This window comes from Protopterus annectens, chromosome 12.part0 (genome assembly GCF_019279795.1).
Source record: "Protopterus annectens isolate FY-2018-M chromosome 12.part0, PAN1.0, whole genome shotgun sequence".
Classification (NCBI taxonomy): domain Eukaryota; kingdom Metazoa; phylum Chordata; order Ceratodontiformes; family Protopteridae; genus Protopterus; species Protopterus annectens.
In genome coordinates, this window is record NC_056746.1 from 787,254,140 (window position 1) to 787,274,081 (window position 19,942).

At 40.8% G+C, this 19,942-nt stretch overlaps 1 protein-coding gene across 2 annotated transcripts in view; it reads left to right on the forward strand.

Moving 5' to 3' along the window:
* The window catches only part of HMOX2 (heme oxygenase 2), a 970,295-nt gene that overhangs the window by 325,517 nt on the left and 624,836 nt on the right, over window positions 1-19,942 (forward strand). For both annotated transcript variants that reach the window (XM_044089827.1, XM_044089828.1), the window contains exon 3: window positions 9,972-10,106. In XM_044089827.1, the coding sequence (XP_043945762.1) occupies window positions 10,006-10,106 (101 nt within the window). In that variant the 5' untranslated portion in view covers window positions 9,972-10,005. The remainder of the gene's footprint in view (window positions 1-9,971; window positions 10,107-19,942) is intronic.

Consider the following 19,942-nt stretch of genomic DNA (forward strand, 5'->3'; position numbering starts at 1 on the left):
GAATGTCACAGTAGTGAATGTCATGAGGGGGTGGCTCATACCTCTCAACTGTACATATTTTCGCAAAACGTCCAGATTTTTGCTTCATATTTTTGGTCTACTCCTCATAAAATTTTGGTTTTCTGGCAAATCACTGGTAAAGCATTGAGGATTGAAGTCAGAAAATAATGACAGGCATTTGAGTTACAGACTTCATACTCTTCAGAAAATTCATGCTAATGCAAAATCTGTTATTCTGTCAACTTTCTATGTTTGTAAGAGCACTATTTAAAAATTGTGCCTATTTTTGGACCTGTGTCCCCCCATTATTTATGGCTTTGTCCAGATTTTTTGGTCTTAGAGGTTGAAAGATATGTGTGTATCATGGGAGCAGTTCAGGATAAATGGCCAAGAGAGAATTAACAAATGTTAAAAGGCAAGAAAAGGGAGGAAAGCTGACGTTCCACTTGTCTATTGGTCAGTAGGAACAATGTTCCGCTTGACTATTGGTCACTGGGAACCGCCTATGGTGACCATCCTGAGAAGGCGGCGTCATCATGATGTGTGTATGGTAGGTGGTTTGGGATTATTGACCAATCAGGTTTACGAAAATGAGAAGTGGGAAACCAGTAGTGCAGTGTCATTGGATGGCAATCTGAGAGTTGTCTTCCCTAAGGGACTGTTGAGCCTACCATTGGAAAGTTTCCTCTGGAAGTATCCCTGTGGCACTCTAAATGGTGGTTGTAATGGGAGATGGCCGTCCAGGGATTCCTAGCTCGTGGCATTGAGGATAGACATATTTGCAGAAATTAAATATCAGTAAGACAGTAAGATAATAAAACAAACAGTAAAAATCAAACAGTACATCCAATCACTTAAACAGACTTAAAAATCTTTAAAAAAATTTCTAACGGGAACTCATCTATATCTAAACTTAAGTAAGGCTGTGTCGCATTAAGAAAGTACATAACTATTTTTGAAGAATAACATTTGGTCCATTGCTTACGCTAGTGCTTCATCCGATCTGCCTGCTCAGAAGAATACTCCCTCCTTGACTATCCTGAATTAGGGTCAATATGTGAACTAACACCCTAAGACGGTCAATTAAGGGAACCTAGGAAGTGTGTGATTATAACCCCTACCGAGTTAGGAAAGAGCGCTGTGTAAAGTTTTATTTTGACAAGGTGTTATATATACATGCATTACCAACACATTTTTTTTCTTTTGCAGTCATAGAACTTGTGGTCAGGTAAAATAACAAAAGAAGCAAAACGTTTTAGTCATGTCTCATAGGTAGTGATCATTTTGCTTATTAGACCATCTTCGTGTATCTGGGTTGTTATAGGTAGGCCCTCGTTACGTATCAAAGCTTACTTCTTGGTAAATTAAATCCTGTTATAGACATGCCTTGCCATTGGGTGAAATAAATTTTAGACCACTTAAACTGTTTGTTGAATGGGATCTCACAGTAGTGAATATCATAAGGGGGTGATTCAGGGTAAATGACTGTTCATGAATTAACAACTGTTTTAAGGCGGGAAAATGGAGGACATTGAGGTGTCATCATGATGTGTGTTTAAGAGGTGGTTCAGGATTAACAGCCAAGCAGGTTTATGAAAATGAGACACAGGAAACCAGTAGTGCTGTGTCATTGGGTGGCAACTTGAAAGTTGTCTTACCTATGGGACTTTTGAGCCTACAATTGGAAAGTGTCTTTTAGAGGCGCCCCTATGACACTCGGAGTGGTGGTTGTAAATGGGTAATGGCCATTCAGGGATTGCTAATCGGTGGCAGTAAGGGTAATCGTATTTGCAGAAACAAAATATCAGTAAGACAACAAGAAAAATAGTACAAACAGTAAACATCAAACAGTACATCCAATCACTTAAACGGACTTAGAACTCTGAAAAAATTGTAATGGGAACTCATTTCTATTTAAACTTAAATATGGCTGTGTTGCATTAAGAAAGTACATAACTATTTTTGAAGAATAACATTTAGTTCAGCGCTTTCACTAGTGTTTTGTCAGATCTGCCTGCTAGGGAGAATGCTCAATCTTCACTATCCCGAATTTGGGTCAGTATGTAACTGCCACCCTAAGAGGGACAGTTAAGGTAACCTAGGAAGTGTGCGATTATAACTGTTACCAGGCTAGGAAAGAACTAATATTAAAAAACAAAAAAATCTTAGAGTGAAGTAAACTAGATTTTGACATTCTGCTAAACTAAAGAAAACTAAAGTACTAAAGGTCAAAAAACTCAAGGTCTGAACCAATGGAAATAGAAAAACAAGAGGAGCAAACATTAGAAACAAAAAACTGTTCTGATTTTCTGTAGTCCATGTCTATCAATTAGCAATATGCATGGTGGTGAATTCTTCTGTGGTTTGATACACTTGTGATAGAGACCTGGGTGTTTGCTAGCTTCCAACCTGATCTGTCATTCAAGCTCTTTCTTTTCAAGCCGGTTGCTGTAGGATCCCTTTAGTTCTTCTTATACCAGCCTGTCTAGGATGTGAAACAGCAAGATGTCATGAGCAGCTTTATTTATTTTTTTTTGTGTTATTTGCCAGAGTGTTATTTTGGTTTCCGTATGTGATGTCAGAGATATGCCTGGCTATCCTTGTTTTTACCTTATTCACTGTTGTCACAACCGAGAACGCAGGGAATTAACTCATTGGGCACAGTACACTATGCCTTCTGTGTTGCAGTTACTAGTTCCTTTGCTGTTAAAGTATCTGCCTGTGTTGGGGGCATAAGAATCCTGCCTGGTTGCTCAAGAAGCCACAGTACCTACATCTGGGAGGGGGATCCACAGTGGTAGGTCCATTTTGGCTGATTGAGTACAATGGTCAAGTATTCTTCCCATTCTTTCTATGTAGTCTCTGATGTTCTTACTGCTCCTGATATTGAAACTTGGAATTGCTTTGTTTATGGCGGGGTTGTTGCTTAAGATAATCCAGTTGTCTTTAACTATGCTGATGATTTTGTTGCAGTCCAGAGAATATGTAGTTGTCATGCCCAGGTCTTCTGATGCTTTTTTGGGGTTTCAGAGCGTTCTGCTGTCCTCCCCATTGGTTGAGAAGCCTGGGTTGTTGTGTTTGAACTGGGAGATTGGGTCCAGGATGCTCCATATAAATTTCATGCTGTATCCGTGGGAGAGAAAAATCATTCTCTAAGTTCAATAAATTTGTAGTGAACTTGAGTTCTTTTGAAACTGCTGACATATTCAGTCCCTGTGATTTAATTACATTTTCCTTGTTATAAATTGATTGTATGCTATGTCTGTGCAGTAGCAGATTTACTCTGGTAGGTTTATGATATAGATTGTTGAACAGCGTGGTTAAGCTGTCCAACAATCTATACCGTAAACCTACCAGGGTATAGATTGTTGGACAGCGTCGTTAAGCTTCTGGGTTTTGACATGTTTAGGTCTAGGAATACTGCCTTATTCTTGTTGTGGGTGTTTGTGAATCTTATGAAATCTGTGGAATCATTAACGCATTTAAAGAAGTCATTGAGTTCCCCTTCTGACCCATTCCAAATAATAAAAATGTCATCTATATATCTAAAATAACACCCCATCAGTTGAAAAAGGGAGAATTATACACATGTTCCCTTTCCCATTTGCTAAGGGCCATGCCTGCCAGGCTGGGAGCTGTGGTCACTTCTATAGCAATACCTTTTTTTTCGGTAAAAAGTTTTTATTAAATTGAAAGTAGTTGTTCTCCAACAAGATCCTAAGTAGTCTGCTGATGGTCTCTGCATTGGTGCTGGTTCCAGCCCCATATTCAAGGAGGGAATCAGTAACTGCTCTGATCCAGTAATCGTGTGGAAGCACTGTGTAATATGCTTCCACATCGATTGCAACCAATAAAGAATTTTCATTTACTGGGAAGTTTCGTATTTTCTTTAGAAAATCTCAGGTATCCAAAATGAAAGATGCGTTTTGTGTAGCAAGTGGCCTTATTTGCACCTCCAAATAAATGGATAAAGGCTTTGTGATACTCCCCCCGCTGGCAGTAACTGGCCTGTAAGGAAGGTCGTGATGCTTTTGTGATGTTTTGGAATCCCCCAAAAAATTAGGGATTCTAGAGTCAGTGACTAGTAAAATCTAAAAAGCGGTCGCTAATGAGGCTGTCATCACCCATTTTGAAATATTCCATCGTAATATTTTCATACACAGCTTTAACTTGATAAAGATCACATTGATCATAAAAGGTCTGGTTGTGAAGCATAGATTCAATTTTGAGATGGTTAACAGTCCGTATCAGTCACTAAAATCCATCCCCTTTGTCTGCCTTCATTATTCTCCTTGTGGAGTCTGAGCTTAATGATTTTAGGGTTTTTAATTCATGTAGCTTCATGTCATAGATGCCTGTTTTGTGAGTTTATTTAGGGCTTTTCTGATGTCCGCCTCACATTTAGCTTCAAATATCGTCACTGTGGGGTGGTGGGAGGGAGCGCAGAAGCTGCTCGGTTTCTTCCAAATCTCTTTTGCATGTGTATTTTCTGGTTTAGCCTTGTTGTAGAAAAACAGTTTTAGGTTTATTTTTCTGGTAAACAGTTTGAGGTCTGTGATGGTCTATACTGTGTCGCTCCTCCTGTGTGGGATGAAAGTAAGTCCTTTTTCGAGTATCTTCATCTCAGTAGCAGTTAGTGGTTTTTCAGGAATGGTTCCAGATCTTGTTCCTGGGTTGCTGTTTGAGGTTGTCCTCTGATCTGGTAGGTTTAAGGGTGGGATCCATAGGTGTTTCAGGGGTGTTCTGAGTGGTACTTGCTGTTCAGATTTACAACATTATACTTTGAAAACTGTTCTTTTGACCTTCACTTCAGCCAAAAGAGTGTGTGAACTTCAGGCTTTCATGGTTAGTCCTCCTTTTTTAGTTTTCTGTAGAGACAGGGTGTCTCTTCATATTACTCTTCCTTTATGCCCAAGGTGGTCAATGGTTGTCCTTTAATCAGTTTATTCATCTTCCTTCCTTTTTTCCTTTTCCACAGACTGCCATTAAGAAGGTTCTTCACACCGTGGATTTGCATAGACAGTTCAGATATTATTTGGATAAAACTAAAGTTATTTTCAAATCTGAAGAGCTATTTCCCCTTCATCTCAGGACTTTGGGTTTGGCTGTCTCTAAGCAAACCATCTCCTCTTGGATTTCTAAGGGCATTTCTTTTTTACCCTTTTCACGGAAAATGTCTTTCATCATTGGTAAAGGCACATTCTACTAGGACAGTTGCCTCCTCTGGTTAATTTTCAAGGGTCTGGATACCAATTCCATCTTTGAGGCTGCTACTTGGTCCTCTATTCATAGTTTCACTAAGCATTACAAGTTGGATGTAATTTCCAGTGCCAGGGCAGACTTTGCCAGGCTATCCTGTATGGGTTTGTGGAGGGCTGTTCTGGAACCTCCACCTCCCAAGCTTCCGCTTGAGCTTTTGTACTCTACCTTATGCAAAAACTACTTCAGCAGTGATATGGAAACATATAGTATGGTTGTGTAAAATCTTGCCATAACAATAGATGTCCTTCTCTTCATTGTTGCAGTATTTGCTGCCTTCCTCCCTTCTGCCCCCTCTGATCTACCTCTTGCTTTTTATTTTTCTTGCTTACTGGCTGAGGGGCTCAATTTATTCTTCCTTTTTCTCCTTTGTACATGTTATCCTTGTCCCTTTGTACATGTTATCCTTGTCCCTAAGGGCATTCTGTTCCTCTTGTGGCTTTTTCAGTTCTAAGTGTGTGTGCCCTTATGTCACCTTTATGCCCTATGCCTTGCATGTGGAGCAGCATATATACGATGTACAATGTCTATAAGAACTAAAGGTTTTGGTTAGGCTATCCTTGGCAGGAAATCTCTTTACGCTAACAAGGATTTTTAACCAGCTAAGAGTACATTGTAAAGACACCTCCTTCCATTCATTAAAAAGATCTGACTCCTCCTCTGAAAATTCATAAGCTGATAAACGATCAATCCTGAGATCCCTCGATGTTATATTCGAATTCATGTATTTCTCCAACAGTCGCAAATCATAAAAAAGAGTAACTTCCTTAACCATTAGCTTTTCCAGCTGTTCGTGTTTAGCAGAACACATGATGTTAAGTTGTCCATCTCGCCTTTGTTCTTGCTGTTTGGGTTCGGAGACAATCCTCTGCTCTGACTCGGCCATCTTCTATAGCTCGAGAGCTGTTTACTGGCTCGAGGCTACCCCTTATCCCAGTATGCCAAGTGTCAGCTACCCAGATCTCGTTTGCCGCTTCAGCTGCAAGGTTGCTTCGTTACTGGCTCAGGCTTAGTATTGTTTTGTATTACATATATTTGCTGTTATTGTAAAATTTTAATTGTAAAAGTGTTATTAACCTTAGTATCTTAGTACTTATACCCTTTATCGCCTTATATTGTGTGTGTGTGTGTGTGTGTGTGTGTGTGTGTGTGTGTGTGTGTGTGCTTTGTTGGCCGTCGCTCCTTTCCGCAGGCCTCTTTTCCCTTGAACTCGTTTTAACTTAGAGAGTTCTCCTCCCCCTCTATTAGGTTAGCCATTTAAGTTGTAATAATTTTTGTAACTTTTTTCTTATTGTTATTGTGGTTCTTTAGTTTGTTGTTGTTAGGAAAATGTCTAAAGATACCAAGGTATCTGGGTTCAAAAAGTGTGACTCATTCTGTCAGAAAATGTCTCTGACGGATGGGCACACTAGTTGTGTATATTGTTTGGGCGCTGTTCACCTGCAAGACTCCTGTTCTATATGTCACGCTTTTAGTCCAAGGGTCCTGCAGGAGCACAAAAGCAAATTAATCCTTCGGGGATTATTGAAGCCTCAGGATTCTCTGGCTAAAAGTACTCAGCCAGCGAAATCCCCTAAGTCTGTCAAGCTGTCGGCTCCACCTTTGGAGCAGACTCCTTTACTTTCTTTTATTTCTAAAGTGGTGTCAAAGTTTACATTAAGCCAAACAATCCATTTCCCCATTTTCTTTCCTGAACCAAAAAATGAGGGAGGTGCCCCACTTTCAATGTCTGCAGGCAGCTCTAGTACTTTTTTGATTGAAGTAAATCTTCCAGATCATCGGATCAATTGCTCATTTCTTGTGAAGGTAAAAAGAAAGTAGCAAAGCATACTATTTCCAAATGGTTGTCTCAAAATTATTCCAGGCGGGGTCAAGGCCACTCCATAAGGGCTTTGGCTTCATCTATAGCTTTATGGAAAGGATTGGATTCTGGGAGTATTACAGAAGCAGCAACTTGGTCCTCTGAAAATACTTATACAAAGTGTTACAAGCTTGCTTTCTTTTCTAGATATAGATCAGACTTTGCTGTGACTATTTCCCAGGGGCTCCTGGACCCTTCTTTTACCTCCCAGATATACTAAGTTAGGGTAATCAGTATGCTGAACATTATCTAATTGTGTAAGTTCACTCACACCTGCCTTTTTAGTCAGCTTAGCTTGAGCTTACTGATTGCCTGGGTGAGTGGAAAATGCCCTAAAGCTTTGGAAGATGGCTGACTGTTATATCCATTGCAGGATATAACCCATATATGTAAGCCTGCTACAGCAGAGAACATTCGAACATTTAAGTTTACTTAAACAGCTGTGCTTTCTAATATATCACCATTGCAGTAGCTGTCCCTCCTTTCAACCCTTTTTCCCCCCTCTGTACTTTGTGTGTGTTGCCATTGTTTCGTTCATGGCATTCTTTTGTGTATATTATATATTTTTTTGCCTTGCACAAGTCTTTGATTTTGCCTCCTTCCATGGCAGAATGTGCTCTGAAGCTTTAGAGCACTCCACCTGCCTGTTGTATGGAGTATCTCATGCACTTCTGGAAGGGGAAGTGTCTGGAATGTGCCTGGAGAGAAGTGGCTTGTGTGTATGTGTATATGTGTGTGTGTGTGTGTGTGTGTGTGTGTGTGTGTGTGTGTGTATGTGTGTGTGTGTGTGTGTGTGTGGGGGTGGGGGGGGTAAAACCCACATAGCTTAGGCTACTGCAGTAGTGATCCATGTGAACATCTGCTGTTATGGTAAAGTTACCTACACAACTGTACCTTATTTTTTATTTGTTTTATAGTGTTTATGAAATGTTATAAGGTTGCTTTAGTGTTTTGAGTTGTTTTCTGTGCCCTTCCTGTTCATCTGAGAAATTGGGATTTCTCTTCCATCAGCACATTTTTTCTTGTGGGCTGGAAGTAAAGACTGAATTTTTATGGGAGCTTTGTCGTATCCCCTTGAATACTCTTGCAAATTGGAGACCAGCATTAGCATATGTATGGAATAGAAGCAACTTTGCAAAACCAAGAGGGGCAGCACAGTTCAAAATGTGGATATACCCAAATATAATTATATAATTTTATTCTGATATCTCTTCAGAGATATTCTGTTAGAGTATCTTTGTTAGACAACTGTACTTTCTACTTATAAGGGACCTTTTCTATCCTTATATTCATTTTCTACAAAATGCTTGAAAATCAATTACAAGAAGGACTTGCCTGTCCAGGTAGAACAAGTTTTCCTACTGTGATAAAGGCTTCCATTAGGATGGTTATAGGTTCATATGTAAGTACTAGGCTAGCTGCCCTTGTGGGCCATTTTACGTCTCACCAGTTTCCTTTTTTGTGCTCAAAATAATCTATCCCACTTGGTTATAGATTGGCCTTAACCATCCCATGGATGATAATTATATATTACCTCTAATGAGAAAAACTGGGATCATACTATAGATAATTTGAAGCGACCCATGCATGGGATATATTATTTAAGAGCTGCGTCTGTCCATCAGTAGTACAGAGGGCAGTCATAGGGTAAGTTGCACTTGAAAAAGGACAGGGATGAACTTTGTTTTATGTGGATGAGGAGTCTGTTAGCAGCGATATCCTCTGCAAAATATACATGTCCCTCCAAACCGTTCTTTTGTGTTGCAAGAGAGGTTTAGAACCCTAGACTAAGTATTTCTGATGACATTTGACTTGCTGATGTGCAGTAAATCCATCAGGAATGGGTTGGAAGTTGACTTGTATGCTACACACAGGTCATCAAGACAGAAGAGGATTTGTTACAGTGGTCATCCAAAGGATGTTTGCTGGAGCGTCCACCCATGCTTTCAATGTATGGTTTGGTAATCTTTCCAAACATGAGTAGTGAGAAGACAATTCATTTTATATGAGGTCCTCTTCATATCAGGCAGTGGTGGAATTTGTCTTTTCTCTCCAAGTAAACTGGCCCTGATTTTTTTTCCTTTGTCTTTTGTTCCATTCTGTAAGATTAGAGTGACTTGTATGGAGAGTTGTTATAGGATGCTTTATAAAGTCATCTCACAGAAATTAAAGTCTTAGTTATGCAAAGTGGCTAGTAAAATGACCATGTGGCCTTAGCTGACTCTTTCTGATATTTACAGTAATTTTCACTGGTATCTGATGGTATGGCTACCATGTGTCTTAGGTTGTGGCTTCCTATGAGCATCATCATCTCTGCATGTTAGAACTGGCTGAGGATGATGGCACACCCTGGCCATTGAAATATATACATGTTATTCTGGATCAAGACTCAAGTCTCTAGTAACTTATGTCTTGTGGAGATTTGCATATTTTGTGAAGTGATTTGAATCTTATATTACACTGAATTACTGTTCTCTACTAAGTACTGAGTGATAGCTTATCTAGCCAGGTAGGGAGGGTGTTCTGTTCTTAGTGAAAACTGGCCTTAAGGATATAACCCCAGATATACAAACCAGGACGACGTGTATTGAATTCAGTCATTTTTTATGGTTATTACGTCACACAATTAATGGTATAATTCCAGTTTATATGAACAGCTGTTGTGTTTTTTCTTGGTGTGCATTGTGTGTCAAATATAAATGTTAGTGTATCATCATAATGCTTCAGTCCATGATCTAAAGTAAAAATAGTTTTGCATTGTGGTTGCTTTCAGACAAAAATTGGTGAGCTCATTAGAGGGAGCAAGGAACTGTTAAACTGACTCATAACCATAGTTATTTATTCTGCATAGAGCCACCTGCTAATATTAAAATCAGAAAAAAAAAATGTCTGCTGAGAAACTGGAACTGCAGAATAAACTGGAGGACCTGGCAGAAATGGATGATTTTGGATATGACAATGAGGATGAAATGGAAGCATATCTTAGGTTAGTGATTGTTTGATGCTAGTATTTAATGATATGTAATACACAGGCTTCAACTGTGAAAGTTAAGTCCGAACATAAAAATTATATTGTTTACAGTTCATTAAAATAATGTTTTTCTTATGCTTCTTTCTTTTTGTAAGCTGCATAGTACATGTTGCTAGTTTAGATGACTGAAATACATTTTTCTTTTCCTTGTTCGCATTTCACTTGATGTTTTGATATTATGATGTAGTGTTTCACATGAGAACACCTCATGATGTCACAAACCACAGATGCTTGTTGGGCAGAGCAAGATAGATTTTGACTTTGTTTAATAAACTGATACAAGAAAACTTTGAAAAAATTAGTAAAACTATATAAATACAAGTTGTTAAATTGTTTGAATGGTTAAGTGTTTGTTTTATTCATTCCTTATGTGAAGATATAATTTGGTGCAGTTTGACAGTTAAATGTTGATATAAGTTATGGTGAACTTGTAACAGTGACATGTTGCAGACATTATGATGTCTGCTCAGTTAGGAAATAAGTGATCTTGGGTAGCAAATGAGATTGATCTGAAATTCAAGAAAATGATAAAAAATTATTATTAGCCTTTGCATGGAAGATGATGTGTCTCTACTAGGAGTGGATTTATTAGAAATCTTAGTCTGACATGCCAGACACATTGCATCATATGAGGTTGATTGTGTCAACTTATTAAAGGAGCATTATAACACTATGTTACCATTAAAATGAAAATTTGGTGAACTTTCAGAAAATACTGGAAGTCTATGGCCAGATTGTATAGACCTAGCAACATAAAATATCATTACTCACAGGAGACTAGTGAAACATAGAACACCAGTGAGGAGGAGAGTTGCGTTGGAGCATAGGATTTCTAAAACTAGAAAATGTTTAATGAAATTGTAAATACTACCACTCCAGCTTTCAGTTGCAAAGACTTTGTGTCCTTCTTCTGCCTTAAGAATACAGAATGACCAATACCAACACAAAAATGGCTTAAAAAAGCTGAAAACTTGAAAAACACACACACGGAGATCCAGTGGTAGGGCTGCAAAAAAACAAATTTAATGCTGCAAAGCAGACATTTTTATATAAATTACAAAAGTGACAATTAGCACCTAATCAAACAGTTAACTGGTGTTCCAAACATTTTACAACATTTTACAGCACACCTTACCTATGAAAATCTATTAAAAAAGCCCATTTAAAAATACTGTGTGCTGCCAATTGATGACCACCAACCATGAGTCAAATAAAAATTAATTAGTTTCTAAATTCATAAAATGGGAATACAGCGTACCACAATTAATGATGAACTTAGATTCCAGTTGTAATGATTTTAGTGAAAAATCACTATTAATACTTCCTGATTCAATTTGTGGTCTGGCAACCACACTGAAGAAAAAAACTGTCCACCAACCTGTTGTGCATGGAATAAAAATGTTGAGCAATAGGACTATCCAGTCTACAATTTTTATGTCACTTAAGTATTCCAAAATCCTTAACTTCACTTTCCTCTTAGTCTGTCCTACGTACCACTTAGGGGAAGGGTAACCACAACCAATCATATAAATAACCCCATAGGAACTACAATCAAAATGATCCTCTGCTTTATATTTCTTTCCATTGATGACAGACCCATCTAAATTCCTGATCTTGTCGCAGATGTTGCACCTGCCACAAGGAAAGGAACCCACCTCACCATGTTCCTTTCTTCTTTTCCTTAGATTTAACAACTCTTTCAAGTTAAAAAATCTCTTGTAAGAGAAAACTATTTTATCAGGAAAATGTTTGGAAAGAATTTCATCTCTACTAATGATGGGCCATAAGGTGACAACTAGATCCCCTAAAATGGCAGAGAAAGGTGAAAATCTACTAAGAAAATGCATAGCATCACCATGACCAGTGGGGTGTCCACTATGTTCAGTGTGAGTTATGCCTGCATTGCTCCTATATCTTCTGTTAGATGGAGCCTTTTTACCATGTTCATCCACTCCCCTAACTTTAACTTCTGCTTCTTGTTGCTCAGCTTATTTCTAATTTTACCAAACTCAGGTGATAACTGGGTTTTTGTCAGAAGTGTTATTGAAAATACGCTTAAATTCCCCATATGGCAGAGATTCGATCAAATGAGGAGAATACATGCTGGTAGTGTACAAAACATTTTTAACGGCAGTATGCTTATGAAAAGGTTTGAACTGTATTTTGCCATTCAATCCCACATACAATTCTACATCAAGAAACTGCATGGATGTTTTGTGTGTGCTAAAAGTAAATTCTAACCTGCAAGGATTTTTTACTAAGATTCTCCATAAAAACATCAAAATCCCCAGGAATGCATTACACAAAAAAATTAAATCATTGATGTATCGTTTGTACATTACCACCTTCTTCACAAAAAATTCAGTAGAATACATGAACACATTTTCAAAATGGGCCCTGAACAAAATGGCATAAGAAGGAGCAAAAGAAGCACCCAAGACGGTGCCTTCTTTTTGCAAGAAAAGCTCGTTCTCAAAAACAAAATAGTTGTGATTAAGAGAAAATTCTAAAACAACTGGATGATATACATGGTATGAGGCCCCTTCCCCTAATATTTTGATAGCCTCCAGCCCCCATCTGGCATTGATGTTAGTGTAAAAAAAATAATATCTACACAGGCCCAATAAAAGTTATCTTGCCATGAAATATTCCCCACACAATCACAAAGTTCCTTAGTGTTTTTAATGTGAGATGTTACCCTAGAAAGATAGACTTTTAGCTGGGAATCCAAATAAATACCAATATTCTGCAGATAAGCTCCCACCCTCAACACTATAGGTCTTCCTGGTGTTTTTCTCAAATTTTTATGAATTTTGGGAATGATGAAAGATTTTGCATCATTGGGGTGTTTAATGTGGAGTTTTCTAACATCAGAAGAAACACCAAAAAAAAAAAAAAAAAAACTGTTCACCTCTTTCCAAAAGTTCTAACAGTAAAGATTTGAATTCCATTAAGGGATTGTAGGATAGTTTCAGATATGTGTTGTTATCAGACAAAAGCTCTCTAGCCATTTGATTGTAATCTTTCCTAAACAAAATCACCCAGTTCTCTCCCTTATCAGCTTGAGTAAAAATGTATCTATCATTCAACATGCATAAATTAACCACGGCGAGCCATTCCTCTTTATTTAAATTGAACTGCATGGTAGCTTTTTTAAACTTAGTAAATTCTGCCTCAGTTTGCTTACATAGTACCTTCTCAGAGATATTAATGGCCGCCGTGGTTTTTAGAGGGATAAATGTACTCATGTGAGGTACCTTTGGTACCACCAACCTTCCATACCTTGTGAGGAATTCAAAAGTTGAACTGTAATCACCATCAACAGAAGCATCATCATACATGTCACAAAATTCATTCTCATAAATAGAAATGTCCAACAATAAATTGTCCACCTCCATTTCACCTAAGTTTAATGCTTCACCAGAATGTCTGTTCGCAAAATATGATCTCAAATGTAATTTTCTACAAAAGCTCTTAACCTCCAACAAAATGTCTGCAACTGATGGCAAACGTGTGGGAACGAATTCAGTCCATTTTAACAAAACATTCTTGGCATCATTACTTGGTACCAAGTCTGTTAAATTGATGATACTCAAGTTCTCACCTGTGACAACTTGTGAATGGTCACTATGAGCACTGCACACACAAAAATTAATACGACAGAAATCCAAGTTGTATCTCCAAACGCCTCCCGAGGGGCCTATGTTTTTCTTCCTTTTCCCTGGTTCCGTCGCCCCTGACCTTTACCGTTGGTAGGACTTGATTGATGAACAGGAAAAGTTTGTCCCATTTGCGATGAAGTCTCCATGGGTAAATTCTTGAAAGAAAGGCTTTTTCTGCTGCTGGAAGCTGTCTCAACAGACAACACTGAAGAATCTCGCGAGGAACAGGATTTACCGTTCCTAAAGTTAGAAGGGTCATGCCCTCTTCTAGGCTTATGCTGCCAAGAAAAAATCAAATTATTCTTATAATCATTGTCACGACCAAGTTTCTTTTTCTCTTACGCTCAATGACATCCACCTCAACTTTAGTAACTCGCCTTTTCATATCTTTCACGTTGTTAAAAAATAACAATTCAGGGGTCTCATTGATGAGAGCTTCCTGAAGTTGTAGGATACTACCACGTATCCTGCTACAAGCTCTTTAATTACGCTTAACAAGGATATTTAACCAGCTAAGAGTACATTGTAAAGACACCTCCTTCCATTCATTAAAAAGATCTGACTCCTCCTCCGAAAATTCATAAGCTGATAAACGAGCAATCCTGAGATCCCTCGGTGTTATATTCGAATTCATGTATTTCTCCAACAGTCGCAAATCATAAAAAAGAGTAACTTCCTTAACCATTAGCTTTTCCAGCTGTTTCTGTTTAGCAGAACACATGATGTTAAGTTGTCCATCTCGCCTTCGTTCTTGCTGTTTGGGTTTGGAGACAATCCTCAGCTCTGACTCGGCCATCTTCTATAGCTCGAGAGCTGTTTACTGGCTTGAGGCTACCCCTTTTCCCAGAATGCCCAGCATCAGCTACCCAGATCTCATTTGCTGCTTCAGCTGCGAGGTTGCTTCGTTACTGGCTCAGGCTTAGTATTGTTTTGTATTACATATATTTGCTGTTATTGTAAAATTTTAATTGTAAAAGTGTTATTAACTTTAGTCTATTAGTACTTATACCCTTTATCGCCTTATATTGTGTGTGTGTGTGTGTGTGTGTGTGTGTGTGTGTGTGTGTGTGTGTGTGCTTTGTTGGCCGTTGCTCCTTTCCGCAGGCCTCTTTTCGCTTGAACTCGTTTTAACTTAGAGAGTTCTCCTCCCCCTCTATTAGGTTAGGCATTTAAGTTGTAATAATTATTGTAATGTTTTTCTTATTGTTATTGTGGTTCTTTAGTTTGTTGTTGTTAGGAAAATGTCTAAAGATACCAAGTTATCTGGCTTCAGAAAGTGTGACTCATTCTGTCAGAAAATGTCTCTGACAGATGGGCACACTAGTTGTGTATATTGTTTGGGCGCTGTTCACCTGCAGGCCTCCTGTTGTATATGTCACGCTTTTAGTCCAAGGGTCCTGCAGGAGCGCAAAAACAAATTAATCCTTCGGGGATTATTGAAGCCTCAGGATTCTCTGGCTAAAAGTACTCAGCCAGCGAAATGCCCTAAGTCTGTCAAGCCGTCGGCTCCACCTTCGGAGCAGACTCCTTTACTTGACCAATCAAGTATGGCACCGACAAGGCAACTCCTCCGTTGGCTCTATCTGCTGTTTCGGAGCTGTCTCGGAGCCATAAGAGACTGAGGTCTCGTCCTTGGAGCCCATCCACTCGGCACCTCAGTCACCCTTGTTACAGAGTGAACTTAGCCATAATTCTTCCCACTCCTCTCGATCCTCTAGATTATTGGATCATGATGTGGAGAGAGTAGTAAGTAGGTTGCTTAAGTCACAGGCCCTGGCAAAATTACTGTCCAGCCCACCTCAGCAGGTATTGACTCCAACCACCTCTATTTCCGTTCCTCCTCCGACTACATTTAGCTCGGAGCCGGAGACGTCGGCTCTGATTATCTCGATTGTACCTTCTATTGAGGGATCTGGGCGCCAGAGCTCTCTTGTCAGCTCCGAGGGGGAGTAGCATCGGACCCTTGTCCAACTCCGTTCTCCCCCTCGGAGCTTTGGCGCAGGTGAGCTCGGCTCTAACATCGGCTTCGGAGCCGTCACCCTCAACGCGGAGAAGGACTCCTGTCTCTACGGAGCTGGAGCTTTCTCTGCCTAGAGGTCAGGACGCCTTTGAGGTCATGCGGAGTGTGCTTTCCCCCAAAACAGCTCTACTGCCAGCTCCATCGGCTCCGCCCCCCTTTGTGTCTGTTCCAACCTCTACTCCTCCTCCAGACCCCAAGTGTAGGGAACCTCTGCCCCAGGACACCCCATTGGGTGATCCCTCTTCTTCCGAAGTCTCCCCTCATCACTCAGAAGAGCCTGTCCAGAAGAAGAAGGAGTGCAAGAGGAAGCACATAGACTCCCCTGAGTCTGTCACCTCAGATACAGACATGGATGAATCGGAAGGGTCCCCAAGGTCTCCCTCTGAAGATGTTTCCTTTTCGGACATCCTTGAAATGCTTAGACAGAGGGGGGACTGGACTTCCCTAGTCCCTACTGAGGATGAGTCTGTATACCTGGACGCATTCGGTTCCTGACCTTCCACCTCCTGGGTATCTCCTTTCGATCCACTCATGTCTGTAGTGGCTCGAAAGGCTTGGTCAGCTCCAGATTCTGTGGAACCTACTCCGAGGAGACCAAACAAATTTATTACAGCCCCCAGGACAAACAGTTCCTCTCCAAAGGTGTGCCCATTGATGCCATGGTGGTAGCAGCAGCCACCAAGAATGAGTTAGCAGAAACCTCTTCATCTGTTCATCCTCCAAACAAAGAGTCTTGGACGATGGACAGATATGGAAAGCGAATGTTTGCTTCAGCGACCTTTTCAATGAGGTCCCTGAACTATCTATGCCATTTTACACGTCTTCAAAGGGATCTCCTGAAAGAGCTTGGAGATACCCTTCAAGATCCTACAGCTGAGGGAGTACCAGCCAAATTAGCTTCTCAGCTTGCGACTCTTAATTCCATAGTCAACTCCTCCATGAGGCTGATTTCCTATGCAGCTGATGGAGTGAGCAGAGCCGCAGGGACAGGTGTGGCTCTCAGGAGACATGCTTGGAAGCGACTGTGTCAGTTTGCAGAACCCATTCGAGCGTCCTTCACCAATACTCCCTTTGATGGCTCCTTTCTCTTTGGGCCTCAGGTGAAAGACACGACCAGGTGTGAGCAGGAAGGCAAGACTCTCTCCGCAGTGGGAGTCCATTTTTCCACCCCTTCCAGACCTTATCCCAAGGGTCAGAAGAGCAGAAAGATGTGGTTCCAAAAATCCCAGGGACCCTTGCCTGACACACGTGGTGATTTTTCCCCCAGGGGCAGAGGGAGAAACAACAATAACAGACGCTGCCCTCGTGGCAGAGGGGGACCGCAAAACCAGGGTGACAAAGAGAGAAACAACAATAACAGACGCCACCCTCGTGGCAGAGGGGGACCGCAAAACCAGGGTGACAGAGAAACATTCTCTGCCAAGCCCTTCCATCATCCCTGAAGAGTTGCTCGACTGCACACCTCTGGAGGCAGTCGGGGGAAGACTTTCGCTGTACCCAAAAGCCTGACAAAATATAACAAGAGACAGATGGGTACTATCCATTATATCCAGAGGTTACAAAATTCCCTTCCATCAATCCCCCATTGAATCAAAAAAGTCCATCCCAGATGTCCCACCCAATCTAAGGGATCAAGCAGTCACAGAAGTTTCAAGACTGCTAGAAAAAAAGAGTCATTCAAGACGTTCCTGCAGTCCAACTAGGATCCGGAACTTACTCAAGATTCTTTTTATTACCAAAAACGACAGGGGACTGGAGACCAATACTGGATCTCAACAGATTGAACAAATCTGTACAAAAAAGAAAAGTTCCGGATGGTGACACTGCAGTCCGTTTTCCCTTTTCTGGGTCAGGACAATTGGATGTGCTCGATAGATCTTCAGGACGCGTACTACCATATCAAGATGGACAGACGCTCCAGGAGATTTCTTCGCTTCCAGGTAGGGGCCAGTCATTACCAGTTCAGAGCTCTGCCCTTTGGTCTCACCTCAACCCCCAGGGTGTTCACCAAGTGTATGGCAGTAGTCACGGCTCACCTGAGGCATCAAGGATTCCAGGTGTTTCCCTATCTAGACAACTGGCTCCTGACTGCTACCACCAGGCATCAACTCTTAGAGGCACGGGATTATACAATCACATCATGCACTCAACTAGGCATTACAGTAAATTTTGAAAAATCTGCCTTGTTGCCCTGTCAGTCTGTCACATACATAGGAGCAGAATTAAACACAAAAGGAATGTTTACAAGATTACCACAGGAAAGAGTTTCCACTATTCGTCAACAAGTGTTAATTTTAATGCAGAGAAAAAGGATTCAAGTCAGTTATGTCCTTCAAGCTCTAGGCTCCATGGCAGCTGCCATTCTTCTTGTCCCATTAGCGCGTTTCCACATGAGAAACCTTCAGTGGCTTCTTTTCACGCAGTGGTCTTTCCAGGAGCTACCCATGTCTCACATCATCCCGATCACAGAAACATGCAAAAGGCACCTTTCTTGGTGGATGGTCTCCCCACTAGTGATTCAGGGCAGACCTTTCATACAACCCCCTCCGGTAGCCACAGTGACCACGGACGCCTCCCTGATAGGGTGAGGGGGCATTATCTAGGCAGGACAGTCCAAGGCACTTGGCAACCTCGCGAGTACCATCTGCATATCAATGTCCCAGAAATGAGAGCGGTGCTCCTAGCGTTGCAAGCCCTTCAAGACTCTCTTCCTTCTGGGACCATTGCAATCCAAACGGACAACATGTCAGTGGTGTGGTACATCAAAAAGCAGGGCGGGACCAGGTCTTACCCCTTGTGTCGAGAAGCACTCAGACTGTGGCAATGGGCGATTTTCTCCCAACGTTTTCTGATAGCAATGCACATCCCTGGGAAATCCAACGTCATAGTGGACAGGCTCAGCAGAGCTATCCTCATGCCTCACGAGTGGTCTCTGAATCAGGAAGTTGCGGATCTTATTTTCCGCAAATGGGACAGCCTTGCTGCGATCTATTTGCCACTCCTCTCAACAACAAATGCAGCAGCTACTTCTCCCTACTTCTTCTTCCAGGTCATATACCCAAAGATGCTCTAGTCCACGATTGGCCTCAGGGACTCCTTTACGCTTTTCTCCCTTTTTCCCTAATACAAAGACTCATACAGAAAGCAAAATCGTTGAGTTGCAAAATGATCCTCATTGCCCCGTATTGGCCTCGACAGATATGGTTCCCGTTCCTGCACCTCCACCTTCTGGATCAACCGTGGATTCTGGACCCGGTTCCAGATCTTCTGATTCATCAATCAGGCGGGTTGCACCAATCCCTTCAAGCTCTCCAGCTCACAGCTTGGTTACTCCACTTCCAACCTTAGCCAGGTTTTCCAATATCTTCCCAGCAGTCCGTGATATTATTGTTTCCTCACACAAGTCTAGTACGAGGAAAACGTATGCTAGTAAATGGAAACGGTTTTCTTACTGGGCAGAATCTAGAAATTTGGATCATTTCTCAGCCCCAGTCCATGAAATTCTTGAATTTCTAGCACAACGTTTTCAGTCAGGTGTGGCTTCTGCTACCATTAGAGTACAGCTATCTGCCATTTCTAATTTTCATATCGATATGTTTAATTCTAGGATAATGTCTCATAAGCTCTGCAAGGCCTTTATGAGAGGAACATCTCTTCTTAGACCTCCAGTTACAGATCCTCCTCTTCCTTGGGATCTCAATTTAGTTTTAGCTTCCTTAATTTTGCCTCCCTTTGAACCGGCAGCATCATGTTCCTTAAAATTTCTTTCTTGGAAGACACTTTTTCTGGTTGCTATCACTTCAGCTAGACGTGTCTCAGAACTTCAAGCACTATGTGTATGTCCTGCTTACCTGGTGTTTCACAAGGACAGAGTTTCTCTAAGGACCAATCCATCCTTTATTCCTAAAGTCTGCTCAGAGAACAATTTAAATCAAGCCATAGATCTCCCAGTTTTCTTTCACAATCACAGCAACAAGGCAGAATACAAGTGCCACCAACTGAATGTGCACAGACAATTGCGTTTTTACCTCCATAGAACTAAGGAACTAAGAAAGTCAGACCAGTTATTTCTTTCTTAAGCTTTCAACAAACAAGGCCTTCCAGTTTCT